At 35.2% G+C, this 20,427-nt stretch overlaps 1 protein-coding gene across 6 annotated transcripts in view; it reads right to left on the bottom strand.

Moving 5' to 3' along the window:
* Positions 1-20,427, bottom strand: part of L3MBTL3 (L3MBTL histone methyl-lysine binding protein 3) — a 153,321-nt gene that overhangs the window by 28,240 nt on the left and 104,654 nt on the right. For all 6 annotated transcript variants that reach the window (XM_072643302.1, XM_072643307.1, XM_072643303.1 and 3 more), the window contains 2 exons: positions 13,756-13,905; positions 12,466-12,624 (listed from right to left, as the gene is read on the bottom strand). In XM_072643302.1, the coding sequence (XP_072499403.1) occupies positions 12,466-12,624; positions 13,756-13,905 (309 nt within the window). The remainder of the gene's footprint in view (positions 1-12,465; positions 12,625-13,755; positions 13,906-20,427) is intronic.

The raw sequence follows: 20,427 nt of genomic DNA, 5'->3' as shown, positions 1-20,427 counted from the left end.
CCAACACTGATTTAATCTCCTGAGCTGTAGGCCTGCATCATCAACTGCCTGGTTGACATTACAAATCTGATATTCTGCAGGTATTTTAATCAATACACATTTATTAAGCAACTACTATATGCCAGGCACAAACATCACGTCCAAAATGGAATTCATTGTCTTTCCCCAAAAATTCCAAGGTTGGCAATCTTAACTCTTCCCTTTTCCCTTACCCCACAACAGCTCCTTGGTTACCAGCTCTCACTCATTCTACTTGTAGAATGTCTCTCAACACACATAGGTGCCACCACTCTGGATTTCTATCACTGTCCGCTGGACTACTGCAAAAAGCTTCCTAATCGGTCTCCCTGCTTCAAAATCACATTTCAAAGATGAGTAAACTAATGCCGAGAGAGTCTGTGGTTAAAAGAACACCAGATCCAGGGTCAGGTCAACTCCTACTCATGGACATTCCTACTTAGGCAACCTTAGGTAAGTCCTTTAAGTTCCCTGGGTCTCACAGTCTTCTGGACTCTCTCCAATTTCAAACTTTTTCTCAATACTCACTCAATACTCAATACTCAATACTCACTCAGTGGTACTGTGAGCACATCTGCAAGTTCTCAGATTACCTTGGGAGTTTTAAATTCATTTAGAGTTCTCTCTTAATATCCCCTTATCCTGGATTTCAACTTTCTCTTAAACTATATTCCATTTGAAGATGAAATTTCCCATGTTAGAACAGGCAAAAGCAAATAGTAGTTTGGATGTTTCTCCTCTGTTGGCATAATACTATTTGGCTTGATTTTCTAATTGTTTGAAATACACATTTATTATTAACAATAAAAACAAGAAGAACAAAGCACAATAACAAATCACCTGCAGTTCTGCCTGGTTTCAATTCAAAGGAACAAGATGCCCTCCCTAGTGTCTTCTGAACCCCCACCCCCCACACAATGTCCCACCCCCTCATTTCTGGCTACCTTTTGTAGGTTGTCTTTTCCTGTTACACTGCAAGCTTCTTGAGGACAGGGACTGTCTTTTTCTTAGTTATGTCGCCAGCACTTAGTACACTGCCTGGTAGATAGTAGGCACTTAGCAAAAGTTTATGGAATTTTTATTGAATATTGAATTGTAATTATGTCAACAACAATAATAATAGCCAGGATTTATAGTGCTTTATGGTCTTCGATATTGCTGTTGAGTAGTTTCAGTCGTATCTGACTATTTATGACCCTATTTCTTGGCAAAGATACTGGAATTGTTTGCCATTTCATTCTCTAGCTCATTTTACAGATGAGGAAACAGAAGTCAACAGAGTTAAGTGATTTGCCCAGGATCACAAAGCTAGTAGTGTCTGAGGCCAGATTTGAACTCATGGAGATGAGTCTTCCTGACTCCAGATGCTATTATTACCACCATTTATAGATGAGGAAACTTAAGTCAGAGGCAAGTAAAATTCTCTACACATATTTTTATTATACTTAGCATGTTTAAAGAGTTTCAGCTGAAACTTTAAACATTCCCAGCACTAAAACAGGTGCCGATCAAGTGGGCCTGAATTGTGGTATATTAATATAAGAAAGAGGCAGCTAAGTGGTACAGTGAATAAAGTGCAGGCCTAGAGTCAGAAAGAGTCATCTTCCTGAGTTCATATCTGGCTTTAGACACTAGCTCTGTGACCCGGGACAAGCCACTTAACCCTGCTGGCTTCAGTTTCCTCTTCTGTAAAATGAGCTGGAGAAGGAAATGGCAAACCACTCCAGTATCCTTGTCAAGAAAACTCCAAGTGGGGTCATGAAGAGGCAGACTCAACTGAAAAACAAGGGAACAACAACATAATAGTATGACTACGCCACAAAAAATAATAAATATGAAGAATTGAGAGAAAATAAGCCACTAGTATCTTGAAGAGATGCCTTGTGCAATATACACACATGGGGTTATTATAGTAACCCCACTGAAACAATAACGATGCTCTGTGAGGGACAACCTCAGTCCTGGAAAACTGAGGAGGAAACACCACTCCCTCGTCTCAGCATTGTGTCCTCTTTGGTACAAGCAGAGGGCAGGACGAGATTGCCTTTGAGGTCCCTTCCAGCTCTAGAAATTTGACCCCAGGACCACAGAGGAGGAATGAACTATACTCTGTAATATGTGCTTGCTCTGTCAACTGACTTTGCTTAGACGTTGGGCGTCACTGTCGCAGTAACGAGGAAGGATTCAACAGGGGACATGAGTTACAGGGTAATAATTGTGGCATAAGGCAAAAGGCTGAAAGAAGAAAAGAAACTAAGATCTTGGATTAAAACATACACACATACACATACACACATGCACACACAAACATACATGCATATACACACAAACATACACACATACACATATATGCATACACATAAACATACACACACATACACACACACGCCTCTCAAACATTCTTCTGTTTGGGGAGGACACTGATCCATTTGAAAGTCTCTGATTTATATTCATCCTTGGCTATGTGCCTTTCTTTCTACCTGTGGTAAATACCTTTTTAAAAATAGCAGTCTTTAAAAAATAATAGCCTCTTTTAAAAAAATCATCACTTTTTTTAAGATGGCTCCCTATTTTCTTCATCATCAAGATTATTATTTTTTGGCTTTATTGTCTTCTACTTTAATTTCTGAAGTCCTCTCAATCTTTCTGGGCCATTCTCTCTTTTCAAAACCTAACTAGCAGGTGCCAAAAAGTATCACCTAGATGGATAGGTGACAAAGTTCAGAGGCATTTAAGCTCAAAAGAAAATAATGGTGTGTTGAATTTGCAGAGGCAGCCTCTGGACTCAGGGCATGTCACTCTAACCGCCAGCACTTCCTTTCATATCTCAGGTACACAAGGCTAACCCAGGAGTTGTTTTCTTAAATTTTATTTTGGCTGGGGATGTGGTTGAAAATTCTCTGCCACAACAACTTGGTTTGGATTTGTTGAAGCTCAGAACTGAAACAACAGCCAAATGAGTAATTAACAGAAAGGCATATTGCCTGTGAATTGACAGCTAGAATAAAAGTACTAGTTTGGGGAACAGGGGGTGACAAGGAGTCCTTGCTCTGTCTATGAGCAATTTGGTTATTCTTATTTTTAAATCCCTGCACTTTAGTATAAAAGTAATTTATAGGAAAGAAATGGCAGAAAGGGATAGCGAGGAAGCAGGAATTGTGGCCAATGAGGTTTGAATTTTATTTCTATGGTTACCATTCAAAGAATGTTTTAAAAATGAATGTCCTTTAAGATGAAGTATAAAAACAGTTTTACTTATTGCTAAATGTTTATGGTTTTAAAATCACTAGGATCACAAGATAACAGAGTTTCAGAGCTAGAAGGGACCTTAGAGATCATAAAATTATGAAAAATGTTCACTACTGTATTGTCTGGTCAAAGATTGCTTTATGATGCTGACAATTACAAAATTATTAAGTTTGCTTATTAATGCCTAGTTTGTTAATGAAGTGTAAAATACGTGAAATGTTAACTATTTTGATATCATCAAGATACCAAAGAGAATTTTCAGGGTGCACTTATATAATTAACCCTGTGAACCAATTAGAAAAACTAACACAAGAAATGAGATTTAGGTCATGAATGTATCTTTCATAAGAAGGCCAGAGCACTGAGAACAAAACACTTGTTTTAAAGAGACAGATGATACTGCTTTTTTAGCATTTAAAAGAGTCCCTTGAGTATGAAATTAATAGTGTTCAGAGAAATAAAATAAGATCTCTGCTACAATATTGTTCCAACAACTAAACAGACACATACAATAATTCAAGCCCTTTTCCTCTTCACTTTGAATGGTTGCCTTGGTGTCACAGCAGGTGGCACCAGAGCTGGGAGTTTTAAAACTCAAATTGAGATTATAACTGCTACACTCAAAATGTACCAATTTGATTCAGAATTTCAACAGATGAAATATTTAAGGATTTTACACATGACAGTCTGATAAGAAATCAACAGAAATCAGGATGCGGTTCAAAAGTAACAAATTAATTCCTATTTGCCATAGACAATTCTTTCAGCACACCTCTTAGAGCGACCTTAAATTTAAAATGTGCTTTGATTAATTTCAATTGAGCTCTAAAGCCCATAGATTAGAGTCTGAAGAGACTTCAGAAGTTTTCTAGTCCAATTCTTTTATTTTACAGATGAGGAAACAGATTCAGTGAGGAAAAAGGACTTGCTGAAATAGGAGGTGTCAGAACCATCCAAAAGTAATCATAACGATAACTAAAATTTCTTTAAAGTTTTCAAAGTGGAAGTGACTTGCCCTCAAATTACACAGGCGCTAAATGGTAGAGTGGGTGTTTCTGTTGAAGTCCTTCTGCACCAAATGCAGCCTTTTCCCCACTATTAGTTTTAAGTAAACACTTCCATGTACCTATAATTATGTGTTTACCTCGATTTTTGTGTATTTCAACAAAATGAGGCAAAAAAATTTACCATGCAGAAGAACCTTCAAAAAAGACCATTATGGTGCCCAATAGAGAACGAAAATGACTGAGTTCCTAAAGAGCACAAACCCTAGACAGACTGGCTTTTGAGTACTGTCCCAGTGGCAGACAGTCTGATAGATGAGGGCCATCTTAACTAAATGTGGAGTGTGCTCATCACCAAAAGGCTGGCCTCTAGGTGATTAATTTTTTGGTTATGATAACCCATGAAATAATACAAATGACAAATAGTATGTGGCCCTTGTAATTCTGCAGTGATAGCGGTACAAAAATTGACAGAAGTTATGAAGGGTAACAGTTTTCATAAATATTCATTTTCATAAAAATTAATTTAACTTTTAGTCTTCTAATTATGAAAGCTTTGCCCAGTTATAAATACTGGATACTGGAGGAATAAAACCATGTGAATACTAACATCTTCACTAAAAATGAAATAAGAAGATATAGCTTTTCAGCTGAATGGAAAAACAGTTCATAGAAAATTCTATTACCTCGTTAAATTTAATACATGCTTTTAAAAAATCCACATGTAACACTAGTTTATAGGTTTTTATAGTCTTTTCTTGTTCTTCTCTGCATTTTGGTGTAGTGGGTAATGTTGGAACTGACGCCAGAAGACCTGAATTAAAATCCAGACTTGGACAGTTACTAGCTGTCTGACCCTGGAGAAATCACTTAGCCCCTGTCTGCCTCGGTTTCCTCATCTGCAAAATGGAGATAATAGCATCAACTTCAAAGGGTCAAAAGAGATAACATATGTAAACTACTCACAAACCTTGAATCACACTAAAAATCTCTGTGATTATAATTATTATGACTAAAATAGTTCTGTTTGTTGATGATTAAGTAGAAAATTTAAAAAGAAAATTTAATGTGAAAAAAATGCACTCTCAGATTTCCTCAAAATGACACATAATGAAGGAGTTGGCACAGCTTATTTTTTTTTATGTCTCTACAGGCAAAAAAAAAAAATAAAGAAACACTATTTCATCTGACACTGGTTATGGTGATTCATCAAGCTCATGAAGAGTTCAAGAAAAAGACCACAAAGGTCATGGCAATCTAGGCTCCAGCTGCCATGGGCAATACTAGTTCAAGGCCCAAAAGGAGTAGGGATCCCTAGATGGAAGAGCCTCCAGAGGCTTCTATGGTTGGTGATGGTGTAGATTAGAACAGGCCAGGCAGAGCCTCCTCAATGAGGTCTGGCTCCACTCAGAAGAGATGAAGAATACACACTTCTCAGAGTGGGCGTCACAGGGTGGAGGTTTAAGTTCTGGCTCTCAGAGTCCCCTTGGAAAGCTTTAGAGAAGTCACTACTTGTCTGAACCTCAGATTCCTTACTGGACAAATGAGTGGGATGGATAAGATAGGCCAGTAAAGCTGAAACCAAAACTAAGTAAACTAGGGAACAGTGCAAAATCAGGTAGAAAATCTGAGCTGGAACCAGCCTGTTAATAATCTTAAATGATAAGATGAGCCATCTGTTTATTATTTGAAAAACAAGAGGTGTAGACACTGAAGGTTTCTGAGTAGTGATGTACTGGAAAGATGGCTCAGGGTATATGAAGATAAAGATGGTAGGCAGGTTAACATTTACTCAACTGTTGCAATAGTCCAAGGAGAAAGAAAGAAGCGTTGGAAGAGGGTGCTCATGCTGCGAATGAAGACAGTGTTACGTCTGTGACTGGCAGAATGGACAAGATTTACCAATGGTATCAGATTGTTGCAAAGCAATTCTACATGAGGTCAGTCGGCTGAGTACTGACACGGCAGGACAGAAATAACTGATGAATATAGTTGGTTAACTAGATAAATGAATGGCTGTGGAGTAGCCATGGGGATTTTACTTCTTCCAGACCCACCTGCGGAGCAAGTCTGAGTAGTTAACTGGGCTCCACCCTCCTGGCCCCAGGATTAGCCTTTTCTGCTAAGCTCCAGATCACACAGGTGGCACATAATTAATTACACAACTGATAGGGTTTACTACTTGCTAAATATATCAGTTGATCCTCTGGGTCAGGTTATCAACATCCCTCAAAAGAGCCTGATTTTTTTAAATTAAATTTTATTTTTTTTCCATAAAGATCTGTCTTCTCTCCTTCCTCTCACCTCCACTGTGAAGGCAAAGAAACAAACACACATAAACCATCTCAAAATTGTATAGTCAAGCCAAACAAATTCCTGAATTGGCCATGTCTAAAAAAAGGTTGCATCTCAGTCGGTACTCTGAGCCCTCTACTTCTCTGTCTGCAGGACACATGTTTTATCTTGAATCATTTAGAACTGTGTTTGGGCATTGTACTGATCAGAGTTCCCAAGTCTTTCAAAATCATTTGCCCTTACAGTATTGTTATAGTGTAAGTTCTTCTCATTTCATTCTGCACCACTTCATACAAGTCTTCTCAGGTTTTTCAGAAATCATTTCCTTCATCATTTCTTATAGAATAATAGTGTTCCATCATATTTACATACCACAACTTGTTCAGCCATTCCCTACTCCATGGAAACTCCCCCTGTTTCCAATTTTTTGCCACCACAAAAAGAGGTGCTAAAAATATTGTTGTACGTATATGTCCTGTACCTCTTTCTCTGGCATATTTGGAATACAGATGTAATGGTAACATTGTATCAAAGGGTACACACAGCTTAACATAGGCTAGTATTTTTTGAAGGTGGTTGTGTAACTATACTTTTTGTTTTGTTTTCAAATTACTTGTAGAAACATGAATTAGTAGCCAATTAATTTTCATTTTTATATCAAGTATTCTAGATACTTTAATGAATTAAATTGCTGACAATCTCTAAATTTCATAGGATTTAATCGCTTTTTAATTAAGTAGAAAGCTTCAATAATCCTCACATTACATGAAATTTTTATACTGTTTATGCTACTCAACAAAAAACTCAATCTCAAAAGGTGTTTAACATTATTAGGGCCTGGCTATGTTTGGGAGGAGAAAAAATGTAGAATTAAGCACCAAGTTTTGAATCTGGCAAGATCAAAACTAAAATCCACTGTAGGTGCATAGTAGTAGTGCCCTTTTTTTACTAAAATCCCTAGAGAATGAAGAGCTGGGTAAGGGTGGGAATTGGAAAACTATTATGAGCACACCAGCCTGGTGGCAGGAGGACCCAGGTTCAAAACTGGCCTCAGATAGTCACTTGCCCCCAAGTGCCTCCCCTCCCCCACCAAAAGAAAACTATGAGAGAGGGAAACAGAATCACATGGTACCTCCTCCCCCTCGAACAGAACTGGAGCTCTTCCATGAGAAAGGGAAGATGATGCTCTTTGGCTTGCTAGGCTACTTTAAGCAAATCATTTTACCTCTTTCAGTCTTCAATTTTCTTATCTGTAAAGTGGAGATAATATCTACCATGACTTCCTCAAACGAAAATGAAATAAAATAACATGAAAATACTATGAAAATTATAAAGTGCTATGCAAATATAAGGTATTAGTATTCTACCCCAAAATGATGTGTAGGTTTTTCCTCTCAGTAAAAGAGCCTATAAAGAAATTAAATAATGTGAGGAGATAAACTTTTTTTTAGGGATTATATGTTTCTCTGACATAAACCCAACATGTGAATGAATAAACAAAGGGAATATTCGCACCAAAAAGAGAACAGGGCCAGGAATAGGGAAAAGGAAGGTAAAGGAAGAAGCTGGCCATGCCTTCACCCATGGAAGCTGTAGTACCTCGCCTCCTGGTGATCACGTCACAAAGATGCAAAGGACAAGAAAAGAACAACCAGAAGAAGGAATCACTGTCAGCAACTAATTAATTCATCACTTAGTTAAAAGTCATTAAATCCTGTGAAATTTGGAGATCATCAGCAATTTAATGCATTTAAAATATCTAGAATGCTTGACGAACTAATTGGCAAATAATTCATGATTCTATCAGTAATTTGGAAAAAAAATTGGTCACACAACTGCCTTCAAAAAATATCAGGTTATATTAATGCTGCATACCATTTAACAAAGCATAACCAATAGTACATCTGTATTTGAAATGCGTTGAAGAAAGAGAAATAGGACACATATGTATAAAAATATTTATAGCGGCTCATTTCCTGCTTGGATTCTTAGATAATGGTAAAGGCAAAGGGCGGTGAGTAGCCTAGGATGTGCACAGGCTAAAGGGCTATTCTGTTTTATCATTCATAAGAGAGACATTATAACGTATTTATTATTAACATTATATATTTTAGTTCCCTTTTAGGCCTTAGTGTTAGCCTTAGTGACACCTTCACTGGTGTCCAATTTAGAGACAGTGATAAAAAAAGTTATGACCAGTATATTGCCTTACAGTAAGGACATAGTCATTCAAATTTACTGACCCACAAGGAGAAACCCAAGGTTAAGGAGAACAAGTGTTCTCTTTGGAAAGTTAGGAAATGACCCAGAGTTCTGTAGATGATAGAAATAAAGATAGTAACAAATGGCAAGAACTGATTGCATGGCCTCTGGCACGGTTTTGCCAAGCAAACAGTCAAAAGCAATTAATTCATTTCAAATATTTAATAAGTACCCAGTACGTGTAAGGCACCATGGTAGGAGATGGGGGAAAAGTACACATAAAATCTGGCGTATAATCAATTTAACAGATTTTTTCCTTAGAGCCTCTGAAGCAGCTAAATAGTATAATATATAGAGTACTGGGCTTGACATTAGGAAGACCCATGTTTAAATTCAATCTCAGACACTAAACCAGCTGTGTGACCCTGGGCAAGTCACTTAACCTCTGTCTGCTTTAGTTTCCTCACCTGTAAAATGAGGATAATATCACTTACCTTCTAGGTTTGTTGTGAGGATTAAATTATATAATATTTGTAAAGCACTTAGCACGCTATGCCTGTTACATAGTGGGCATGACATAAATTCTAGCTATTAGTATTATGATATTAAACCAAAAAGACAACAAAATGGTTTTGTGAAGAACAGGTTTGCAGGTACTTTACAGTTATCAATTCTCAATAGTCATATTTATAATCTACTAACTGTAAACCTGAGGTACAATGTGAAGTAGTAATGGCACTTCGGAAAATGAAATCAGTATATTTGACTTTGTACATACAGAAGAAATCTATGTTTAGGGCAATATAATATTAAAAGCTGGGTTTAAATGACATTTCCAAAAGGGAGAGTTTCTAAAAGAATAAAAAATCTTTTAAATGCTAGCCAAGAATACATTAACAAATAATGACCTCCATAAGATCCCTATAAAAAGCTTTATGAGAATTAATAGAATCTTGTCTCATTTTATGTGTAAATGAGAGGCCTCAAAGTTGTATTTTGCTATTAAGATGTCAAATGTGTCAATAAAATCAATAAGCATAGCAGGAGCTTACATTTGCTATGCTTCCCCAATGGATGAAGACTCATTATTATATGTATTCTAATTAGACTCAAATCCTACAAATGGATACTTATCTGGCTATAGGATTGAGATTGGGTTTGGCTGTATCAGGGAAATCGCTCAATACTACAAATCGGTTTTTATTAAGTGGCTACTATGTGCCAGACACTATACTAGGTACTAGGGATACAAAGTAGTCTAATGAGCAGACCACATAAATAAAAACCACCTATGGACAGACAAGGTATGTGCAGAATAAATGGGAAGTGATCAATAGAAGGAAGGCCCTAGCATCAGTTCTTTAGTATCAGCACTCTCTTAGTGTATCCATCTTTGCAGTCAATGATTGTTATGGAAATTAATGAGAGCAGCAGAGACAGGCAGAAATCTCCAGCTAAGAGAAAGCTAAAGCATAGGACCCAGCTTCATGCTGCCAGATGTTCCAAGTAGTAAAGTGATAACCCCCAAACTATCAAAAGAGCAGGGATAAAGCTTCTCCGATATGGGGTAGATCCTCTTGAGAGAAGTTTTTTTTTTTTTTTTTTGGAAAACATGATAAAAATTGTATAGGATGTATAGGCATATAGAATATAATCCACATAAGTGGCTGGAATCCTCACATAAAGGAAACCACAGGAGAAACTGGTGACAACATTTAATTTCACTTACTAAACCTCAGGAAAGATATAATGGAATTAAGAATGATCCAGAGGGACAAATTACAAGGATTAAGATTCTTGAATGTGTTAAGACAAAGGCTGAGAATCATATGATTGAGGTCTACAAAATTAATATCTGTTGAATATAAATTACAAACAGTATGTACAAAGAGAAGAGATATGCATTATTGACCAAATCTCACTGCATTAGAATAAGAGTTTACTCCCTGAAGAAAAATATTTGTTGGTGTTGCCTGTTCAGTTGTTTCAGTCATGTCCAACTCTTTGTGACTTAATTTGGATCCTTGGCAAAGATACCAGAATATGTTTCATATCATCTCAAGAAAGTATTATTGTATAGAATACGTAATAAGTTTATGTCTTTTTCTCAAGAGATGACACAATAAGAAATTATAAACTGATTCACAAGCTATTTAGATAAAGAGGAGATAGACAACAAGCATTAATTAAATGTTTACTAAGATATATCTATAAAAGCAAAATAAAAATTTTGGGGGCCACTCAAACTTTTAAGTTAATAAAAAAGAAGATAACCATGTCATTCCACAACACAACCATGTATAGCTCTGTCACAGACAGAATACTGGAATGGATAGAACACGAGTCTGAAAAAAGAATTCTGAATCTAGCTACTTTCAACTGTTACCTAGCAAAAAAAATGCAAACTCCTTCACCTAGCTTTCAAGGTCCTCCCTAATCTGGTCAGCTCATTTCACACTACTTTCACACCCAACCCATGTTCTATGTTCCAGACAAACAAAATGACTCTAGTGTCTGTGTAAAGTCCACACTTTCCTACCTCCACACCTTTGCTTATTTCATTCTATGTCTGTAATCTCCCTACCCCCTATTTCTGTCTACTGAAATACTAGAGATCTTTCTAGACCTACCCCAAATGACACTTCAAGCATGGAGCCTTCGTTGAGTCTATGCCATCTATCCAATCAGATATTTTCTTTTTTTTCTCTTGCATCCTGTACAGTACTCTGGTTTTTCCTGCCCTAATCTGTATATTTACTTATGTATGTGTTGTGTTCCCCTACTAGACTCTAAGTTCCATAAGGGCAGGGGCCATATCTTACTGATTTTTTGCATCTGACTCAACAATTAGAACGTGCTCTGCATGTAGTAGGCACTAAATATGTGTGTATAAAATTTAATCAAACCACTGTCAGTTATCCCTTCTAAAAAGGCAAACATGTCTAAGGGAGGTAGTTGGAGTTTCTCTTTGATGGTCTATGTGGTGTCCACATTTTGAAACCTTTTGGATAAGCTTTCCTAATAGTCAAGTCCTTTTGCTATCCAGGTAAATAAATGTCTTTCTACATGGACCAAGACGGATCTGCTATAATATTATTTAGTGACTTTTGGATCATATTATGTAGAAGGAATAACTAGTGAAGAAATTTCAGTGTTATTAGCTCAGATGTTACCTGAATTTTAACTTCATAATAAATATATCTGAAATCATGAATGCCATAAAAAAAATCTTTACTCTCCCATCCTTACCCCCATCTTCCTCATAAAGCCAAACCCAAAACCTTTTCTGGTTTAGACTCTAAAACTTTTTAAAAAGTAATTTCCAAAAATTTGGCCCATTACAAAAGCAATGTTATAGTGACATTCTCATGTTTAAGTCTTAATAGAAAAGTTGGACTTATCATAAGTATGAAAGTATCCTAAGTACATAAAATACATTCAGATACTTGTAGTTTGGATGGAATGACGCAAGGAGAAATTATTTCTATGATAGTTAGCCCCCCCCCCCCCCGCCCAAAAATTTGAGAAGTGCATTTGGGAGAATTCCTCTGTTTTTACGACTTTTACAAACACCATATACAGGAGATCAATTTGTGAAATCTTAGATTCTCTAAATGATAGACATGATTTACATATGCTGTTAATAGTAAAAGAATTAAGCTCATTCCCAATTAAATTTAAAGTGATAGAAAATTACCTAGATGGCTTCTTTTCATTATCATCACACAACAGCGGCTTCTTGTAAGGAGGTTTACCTTCCATATCCTCCTGTATGTTTTTCTCTGGGACAGATTTTCCAGATGATCGATTCTGAATCAGCGATTTGGAATCAGTGTGCTCAGGACTAGGACATTTTCTGTTGATATTTTAAACAAATGGAAAGACTCTAAGTCTTCTTAATTTAAATGTTTGAAGGTTAAAGGCTCATCATTGTAGCTAATACCTGAAGTTGTATGCCACTAGACTTTTTTCCTGATCTGAGGGCAAAATTTTTTACATGAGAATGAAACCATTTATAAACACAACTTAGGCCAAAAAATGTTATAGAGATTATGGGTAATGTTTTATAGATACTTAGTTGGCAAAGAAATTTTGGCAGTATTACTTCAGATGTTCAACTTTACAACAGCACGGAGGTCATAAAATACAAATATTTCACCATCAGAAAACCTCTGCACTAGTCCAGGTTTTAAACATTTTAAAAAATACCTCCAAAAATCTTCACACCTAGAATTATTTTTCTACCAAATTCATTTTTATTTATCTTAACCCTTCCAACTAATAAAAGCTTTGGGCACTTTATTTAAAGACATTCCTCAATAGCCACTTATTCTTAACTAGCACTGGTTAAAAAACAATCTCTTTCCTTCATACTATGTCTCGAAATGAATCCAAATATTAAATGATAACTGATCAAGCTCCTAGGGCAGCAACTGGTTTCACAATTACAAGGAACACAAAAAAGCCATTGTCCATACAGCTGTAGCTGATCTGCTCAATTCATCCAGGGCCATTTTACTGATGCCCAAGTAGGAAAAATGGCATTTTCAGATTTTTGTCATCTAGTAGATAAACATATGGTTAAGAAAGATGGCACCAAAAAGGAGAAAAAGCAAAAGATTTGAAATTTGGAGACCTATGGTCAAGTCCCAGAACTGCTTCTTTCTGTTAAAACTTTGAGCAAATTATGTTATCCTTGAACCACCATTTCTTATCTATATAATAGATGGTTGGACTCAAGCATCTCTAAGCTTACTTCTCTGATTCATTACTTCAGTACTGACATAGTTTTGCTGATATGGACAAAACCTAAAGTTTTTCTTAAGAAGGTTAATCACTACTCAAATTATTTTATATTCTCATTTTTGACTGTGTATTTTAAACTTAAGCAATGTTGTGGGAAATGCATTTGAAAACATAAAACAGTATTTAATAACAGCGTTGTACTAATTACCATTATCATTATTATCATAATTATTTTAATTACTTGATTTCAGGAGATGAGGAGCGTTCATTTATTTCCGTCTTTTTGTTCCTTGTTAATGATGGGCTAGCTGGAGACATCTCACCACTTAAACGATCTGGGAGGATACGGTCTTTGTTCAAATTGATTTCTGAATAAGGACAATTGATAGCACTGAAAGATGAAAAGAAAAAGAATCATTTTTATTAAAATATTCACTTTTCTCAGTTAAAGGGAATAGCTTTAAAGATCACATAAATTCAATAAATACACTGAAAGACTACAACAAGGATTAAAGAAAAATACAGCATAGAGTAATTCATATTTAAAATATCATGACATTTGTTGAATTAGAAAAGCTCTGTTTGCTCTAGATTGTGAGAAGTATATTGATATGAGGGTTTCTGGCTTCATGGATGGATGTAATAATGTCTGTGGACCTTCAAGAAAAGTAAGCACAAACAGAGAGGAGGGTTCTGCAATTACTGCTCCCTTCCCCTTTCCCCATTGCCCTGGCAAAGAACCATCAAAATTCCTAATATTCTTGTAGGATTGCTAATGAAACTGCTATGCAGACTCTCCAGAATTATTTTTCTGTCTTAAGTGCCAATAGCACATCATAACAGATGGAAACATCAAGTCACAGACACACAAATTTCTTCTTGAAAAGTTCCCTTAATAACGGAACTGTTCTTTTCAAGAGGTTAGGAGTATCAATGAATCTTATGACACCTTGTCCAGACCACTAACAACCTCAATCATTAAGATAGTCAAAATTTTGTAGTTTTCAGATACCAGTTAGGAAGAAGCATGGTCATGGAGCTGATAAAGGTGAAAAGCCCACTATCTCCAAAATGCTGCCTGCCACCAGAGAAAGTTTGAAAAGAAAAGTGGTCCCCTGAGGTCAGGAGTCAAGAATAAGCAGCAACTCAGCTTAATTCTCCTAATGTTTCCTTTCAAACTTTAAAATAACACCTCAAATTGAATTTTGGAGTGGCAGCACCAACAGAAAGCTGGGATGAGACATTTTTTCCAGCTCAAGACAACTCAGGGAAAGGTCTGTGAAACCACATGGTAACTTCACAAAATCTGACCAAGTTTAAGGGACAGAAACTTTAAAAGCAAATACAGAAAAGTAGAAATATTAAATGCAAACTTTCAGACCATAATGCAATAAAAATTACATTCTATAAAGGGCTATGAAAATATAGATTAAACATTAATTGTAAGCTAAATAACTGAATCCTAAAGAATGAGTCGGTCAAGGAACAAACAGAAACAATCAATTATGTCATTAAAGAGAAAGACAACAAAGAGACAATATACTAAAATTTAAGGAATGTAACCAAAGAAGTACTTAGGGGAAAACTTATATCTACAAATGCTTAAATCAATAAAAAGAGACAGAACAGATCAACAAACTGGGTATGCAAACAAACAAAAAAACCTATAAATACAATAAATAAAAAATCTCCAATTAAAGATCAAATTAAAATACTAAAATATTAAAAAATACTAAAAATCAGAGATTCAAAGAAATTGAAAATAAGAAAACCTGTGAACTAATAAATAAAACTAGTAGCTGATTATATGGAAAAAAAACAAATATAATAAGCCATTGGTAATTTTGATTTTTAAAAAAGGGAAGAAAATCAAGTTAGTATCAAAAATGAAAAGAGTGACTATACCACCAATGAAGCTGAAATGAAAGCAATTATTAGGGGCTATTTTGCCCAATCAAATGTCAATAAATCTAACAATCTAAGTGAAAAAGATGAATATTTACAAAAATTTAAATTGCTCAGATTAACAGCAGAGGAAATCGAATACTTAAGTAAACTTGTCTTAGAAAAAAAAACCTGAACATGCCATCAGTGAAATCCTTAGGTTCAGATGAATTCATAAGTAAGTTATATGAAACATTTAAAGAACGATTAATTCCAATACTTTATAAACTACTTGGAAAAAGAGGTAAAGAAAGAGTCCTAGCAAATTTCTTTTACAACACAAATATGGTACTGATACCTAAGCCAGGAAGAGCAGAAACAAAGAAAACTCAATGAATATTGATTTAAAAATTTTAGTGAAACACTAGTAAGGAGATTAAGCAATATATCTCAAGTTCATCCAATATGACCAGATGGAATTTAAAGTAGGAATACAGGGCTGGTTTCATACAAGGAAAACTATTAGCACAGCTCACTATATCAATAACAGTAACAACAAAAATCTTATGATTATCTCAAGAGATGCAAAAAAAGCTTCTGACAAAATACAACACCCATTCCTATTAAAAACACTAGAAACCTTAGGAAGAAAAATGGAGTTTTCTTTAAAATGATAAGTAGTATCTACTGAAAAACATCAGCAAGCATTATCTGTAATGGAGATAAACTAGAAGCTTTTCCAATGAGATAAGGGTAAGGATACCAGGCATACCCATTATTACCACTATTATTCAATATTGCATTAGATATGTAAGTTACAGCAGTAAGACATAAAGAAATTGAAACAACAGAAACAAAAGAATACAACAAGCATGGAGGAAACAAAACTATCACTCTTTGTAGATGTATGACAGTATACTTAGCAAATCCTAGAGAATCAACACAAAAAACAGTTGAAACAATAATTTCATTAAAGTTGTAAGATATAAAATAAACCCACATTATATGATCAGCATTTCTACATATCACCTACAAAGCCTAGAATTTAAAATACCTATAGACAATATAAAATACTTAGAGTCCCAAGACAAACCCAGAAACTATGTGAACACAAATAAAACACATTTTTCATACAAATAAAGTTGGAGCTAAACAACTAGAGAAATATGAATTGCTCATGGGTTGGTCAAGCCAATATAATAAAAGTAACAATTTTACCTAAATTACTTATTCAGTGCTATACCAATCAAACTACCAAAAATTATTTTATAGAACCAGAAAAAATAATAACAAACTGTCAAAAATACCAAGGGAATCAATGGGGGAAAAAATGAAGGTACCAGATCTCAAACTGTATTATAAAGTGGTAATCATTAAAATAATCTGTTACTGGCTAAGAAACAGAAGGGTGAATCAGTGGAATATGTTAGGTACGTAAAGTGAATTGATGCAAAATGAAGTAAGTAGAATGAGGAGAACATTGTACACAGTAACAGCTATATTGTATGATTAACTGTGGATGACTTATCTATTCTCAGCAATACAATGATCAAAGATAATTCTGTAAGTCTAATAATGAAAAATGCTATCCACCTCGAGAGAAAGAACTGATGGAGTTGGAATCTAGATTGAAGCATAATTTCTTCACCTTCTTCATTTTTTCTGCTTTTTTTCTAACATGGCTAATACGGAAATATACTTTGCACAATTTCACATGTATAATTGAGATCACATTTCTTGCTTTCTCAATGGAAATAGGGACGGGAAGGAGAGAGAGAATTTCAAACTCAAAAATTTTAAAAAATGAATGTTAAAAATAAATAGCAAATTTAAAACAAACAAAAAAAGAAGGCCCTAATAGCAGACTCTGTGGTCCTCCTGCCTGAAAGCTTTCCTTGTGTCAATCTGATAAAATTGGTGTGAAGATTTGTTAGTCTTTGATCTCTACCACAATCTGATCAGTCTGTTGATTCACTAGGCTTGATGACATTGTGGATATACTACCCACCCCTGTGCCTTTCATGAATTCACAATAATACTAAATACTTAAAAATTCTTAGTATTATGTACCATGGTATGGAAGACAATACAAATTACATTTAAGAAAAATAATTTTTATTATAAACCCCAAACTCCTGGGTTCCTGAAATCACTTCTATGGTTCTGCTGTCTAGGTCAAAGGCAATGATAAGTAATATCCACAAAAATATATACCATCATATATTACTGCTATCTAGGTCAATGACAGTTAAATGTAACAACCAAATATTCATATTACATCACACACATTAAACAGACAAGACCAAAACTTCCACAAGACCAAGAGCCATTTCTTATAATCCATATTATTTGCATGACTTGCCAGCCTAAACAGTATAGCTTTGGAAAAGATGTAGTCAATAGTCAGTAAGCATTTATTAAGCACCTACTATGTGCCAGGCACTATGCTAGGTACAAAAGACAATCTCTGCCTTCAAGGAGCTCAGTCTAAAAGGTGGGACAATAAGCAAACAAATTACATACAAGATAAATAGGAATTAATTAAAAGAAGGAAATCCAATAAAATTAAAAAGGGTTGAGAACATTTTTCTTCTTTTCACAGGGGTTGGGGGGTGGGGGAGGAGGAGAGAGGAGCAGGGGGAGGAAGACACAGGAGAGCGAAGGAGAACGAGGATGTTTTGTGAAAAACAGATAACAAAAGGAAAGCCAGAAAGAATCACAGACAACCCAAGAAGCTTTAAAAGTTCTATGATCAATTTATTATATTCTTTTAAAAAAAAACAAGCAATACATAATAAAAGATCTGCAGTTTCATGCATGGCTCTCTTCTGTCCTACTAGGTGTATGGAAATACTAATTTTATTTGGCTTCTAAGTTTAATTTAAAAAATTAAATAATTAAAAAAACCAATTCTGATCATTACAATGAGAAATCACAATTCTAGAAGGAACATGCTATCTCCTTTCTGACAAAAAGCCAAAAAATTCAAGGTACAACATAATAATATTTTCATTGTGGAAATATCCAATTTGAGAACTTATTTTTCTTGATGGAATATTTGTTATAAGAGTTTTGGTTTTCTTTCTCAATTGGGAAAGTGCAGGACAGTCAGGCAGCAATGGGAATTGTGTTGTTACAAAGAAGAAAACAAGATAGAAAAGAGGGTCATCGGAGCATTTTTTTAAAACACAGAAAAGAAGTAAGGGCAGGCGGAATCACAGACAAGCAGGGCGCATCCGAAAGCTACATGCAGAATTTATGATAAAGATGAAAGGAAAAGTAAGATGTACATGATAGGGATTCACAGTTTCATGTAAAATTCTGTTCTATTTTACACATGGAAGAGTCCGTTTTACTTGGTATTTGTTAGGTTTATAGTATTTTGTTTTGTTTTTAAGAAGTAGATTAGTCAAGAGGAAATTAGGGAGAAGATTAAAAGGTTCAGTTTTAGAGCTGACAAGTTTGAAATGACAGTGAGACACTGTGTCTCACTAAGTGCCTATTATACACCAGGTACCTTGCTACAGAATACACCAGAGATAATTACCGATGCAAGGTATTAGCAATGAGAGGGATCAAGAAAGTTTTTCTACAGAAGGTGTGGTTCTAGGTAGGACTTGAAAGAAGCCAGGAGGTAGAGATGAGGAGGAAGAACATTCCAGGCAAGTGGGAAAGACACTGAAAATGCTCAGAGCTGGGAAATGGAGGAAGTAGAAGTTTCTATTTGAAAGGTAAAACAATTAGAGTTCAGGTAAAAAACATGAGATTGAGATTTCTGTTTGAGAGTTGTCTGTATACAAGTAACAGATAAAGATGTGTGATGTCCAAGGAAAAGACACTTAAGAGTCAAGTCAATTAGCGAGAAAAGAGAAGGCAGTATTTGGAAAATTATCTTAATTCAAGCAATAGAAGAAGGAAGAAGAAACATCAAAGAAGATGGAGAAGGCATCAGAGAGGTGGAAGATTTATAAGGACAGTCAGCCAAAAAGCAGCAAATAATTAAATGCTTACTATGTTATAGCCAGCACTTAATACCTGTGCTAAAGCACTAAGAATACAAAGACAGACAAAAGCAGTCCCTGACCTAAAGAAGTCAGGTCACTTTCCAACAGAAAAGGCAACAGGTACATAACAAAGTATGTAGAGGAAGCGTAACCTCGAAGGGAATGCCAAAGGAGGAGAGTTTCTAGGACAAAGTGGCTGATAGTATCAAGTGCTTCAAAGAGATCAAAGAGCATGAGGACTGGAAGAAACACATCTGTATCTGGCAGCAGTGTTTGTGCCCACTGGATTTCCATAAAATTCAGATGACTACGTTTACTGTCCAGCACCTAATAACTTGCAGAGCACCATATGGTCTTTGCAAATCTAACCATGCTATAGCCTTTGAAATGATGACGCCAGCATTTATTTATTCACATGATTATAACTAGTACCATACAAAATAATCTACGTGTACAGTCTTTATTTTCAAATATATATCTTACACAAAATTATAGTTATTTGAGGACCTCAATCTGTTGCCAAATGACCATTTAAAAGGATTTTTAAATTTTCCATCAAAAATTTGAATCCTAACTAATGAAGGCTCTTCCCTCCTTATCAGTCAGTCAACAAGCATTAAATGCTTATTATGTGCCAGTAACACTCTATGTAATTTTCCCCAAAATGTGTAGAGGTATAAAAAAGGCTTTCCTTCTTAAATCAAGGTTGAGGAGACGACAGAATGAAGAAAACTGTAACTTGATGAGGATAATTATACCCATTTTGTACCATCTGTTAATTCATGAGGAAAAACATTGTACAATCTTAAGATTTTTCAGAATGACCTGGTTTTTTCGATCTGTATATATCATATAAAGAAGAAACCTCATTTTTTTCCTCATAATCATTCAGAAATTTCTTTGTCTATAGCAACTAATTAATGAAATAGGATATTTCCTGCTAAGTTTAACATGAGCAAATAAAGTTAGGGTTTTTAAGATTAGAACCTTAAACATGATTAACTTTTCCCCTTAAAACCCCCCGT

The sequence above is a fragment of the Notamacropus eugenii genome, chromosome 2, assembly GCF_028372415.1.
Source record: "Notamacropus eugenii isolate mMacEug1 chromosome 2, mMacEug1.pri_v2, whole genome shotgun sequence".
In the NCBI taxonomy this organism is placed as follows: Eukaryota; Metazoa; Chordata; class Mammalia; order Diprotodontia; family Macropodidae; genus Notamacropus; species Notamacropus eugenii.
The sequence above is the reverse complement of the archived record's forward strand: the minus strand, read 5'-3'. Positions and strand labels throughout refer to the sequence as shown.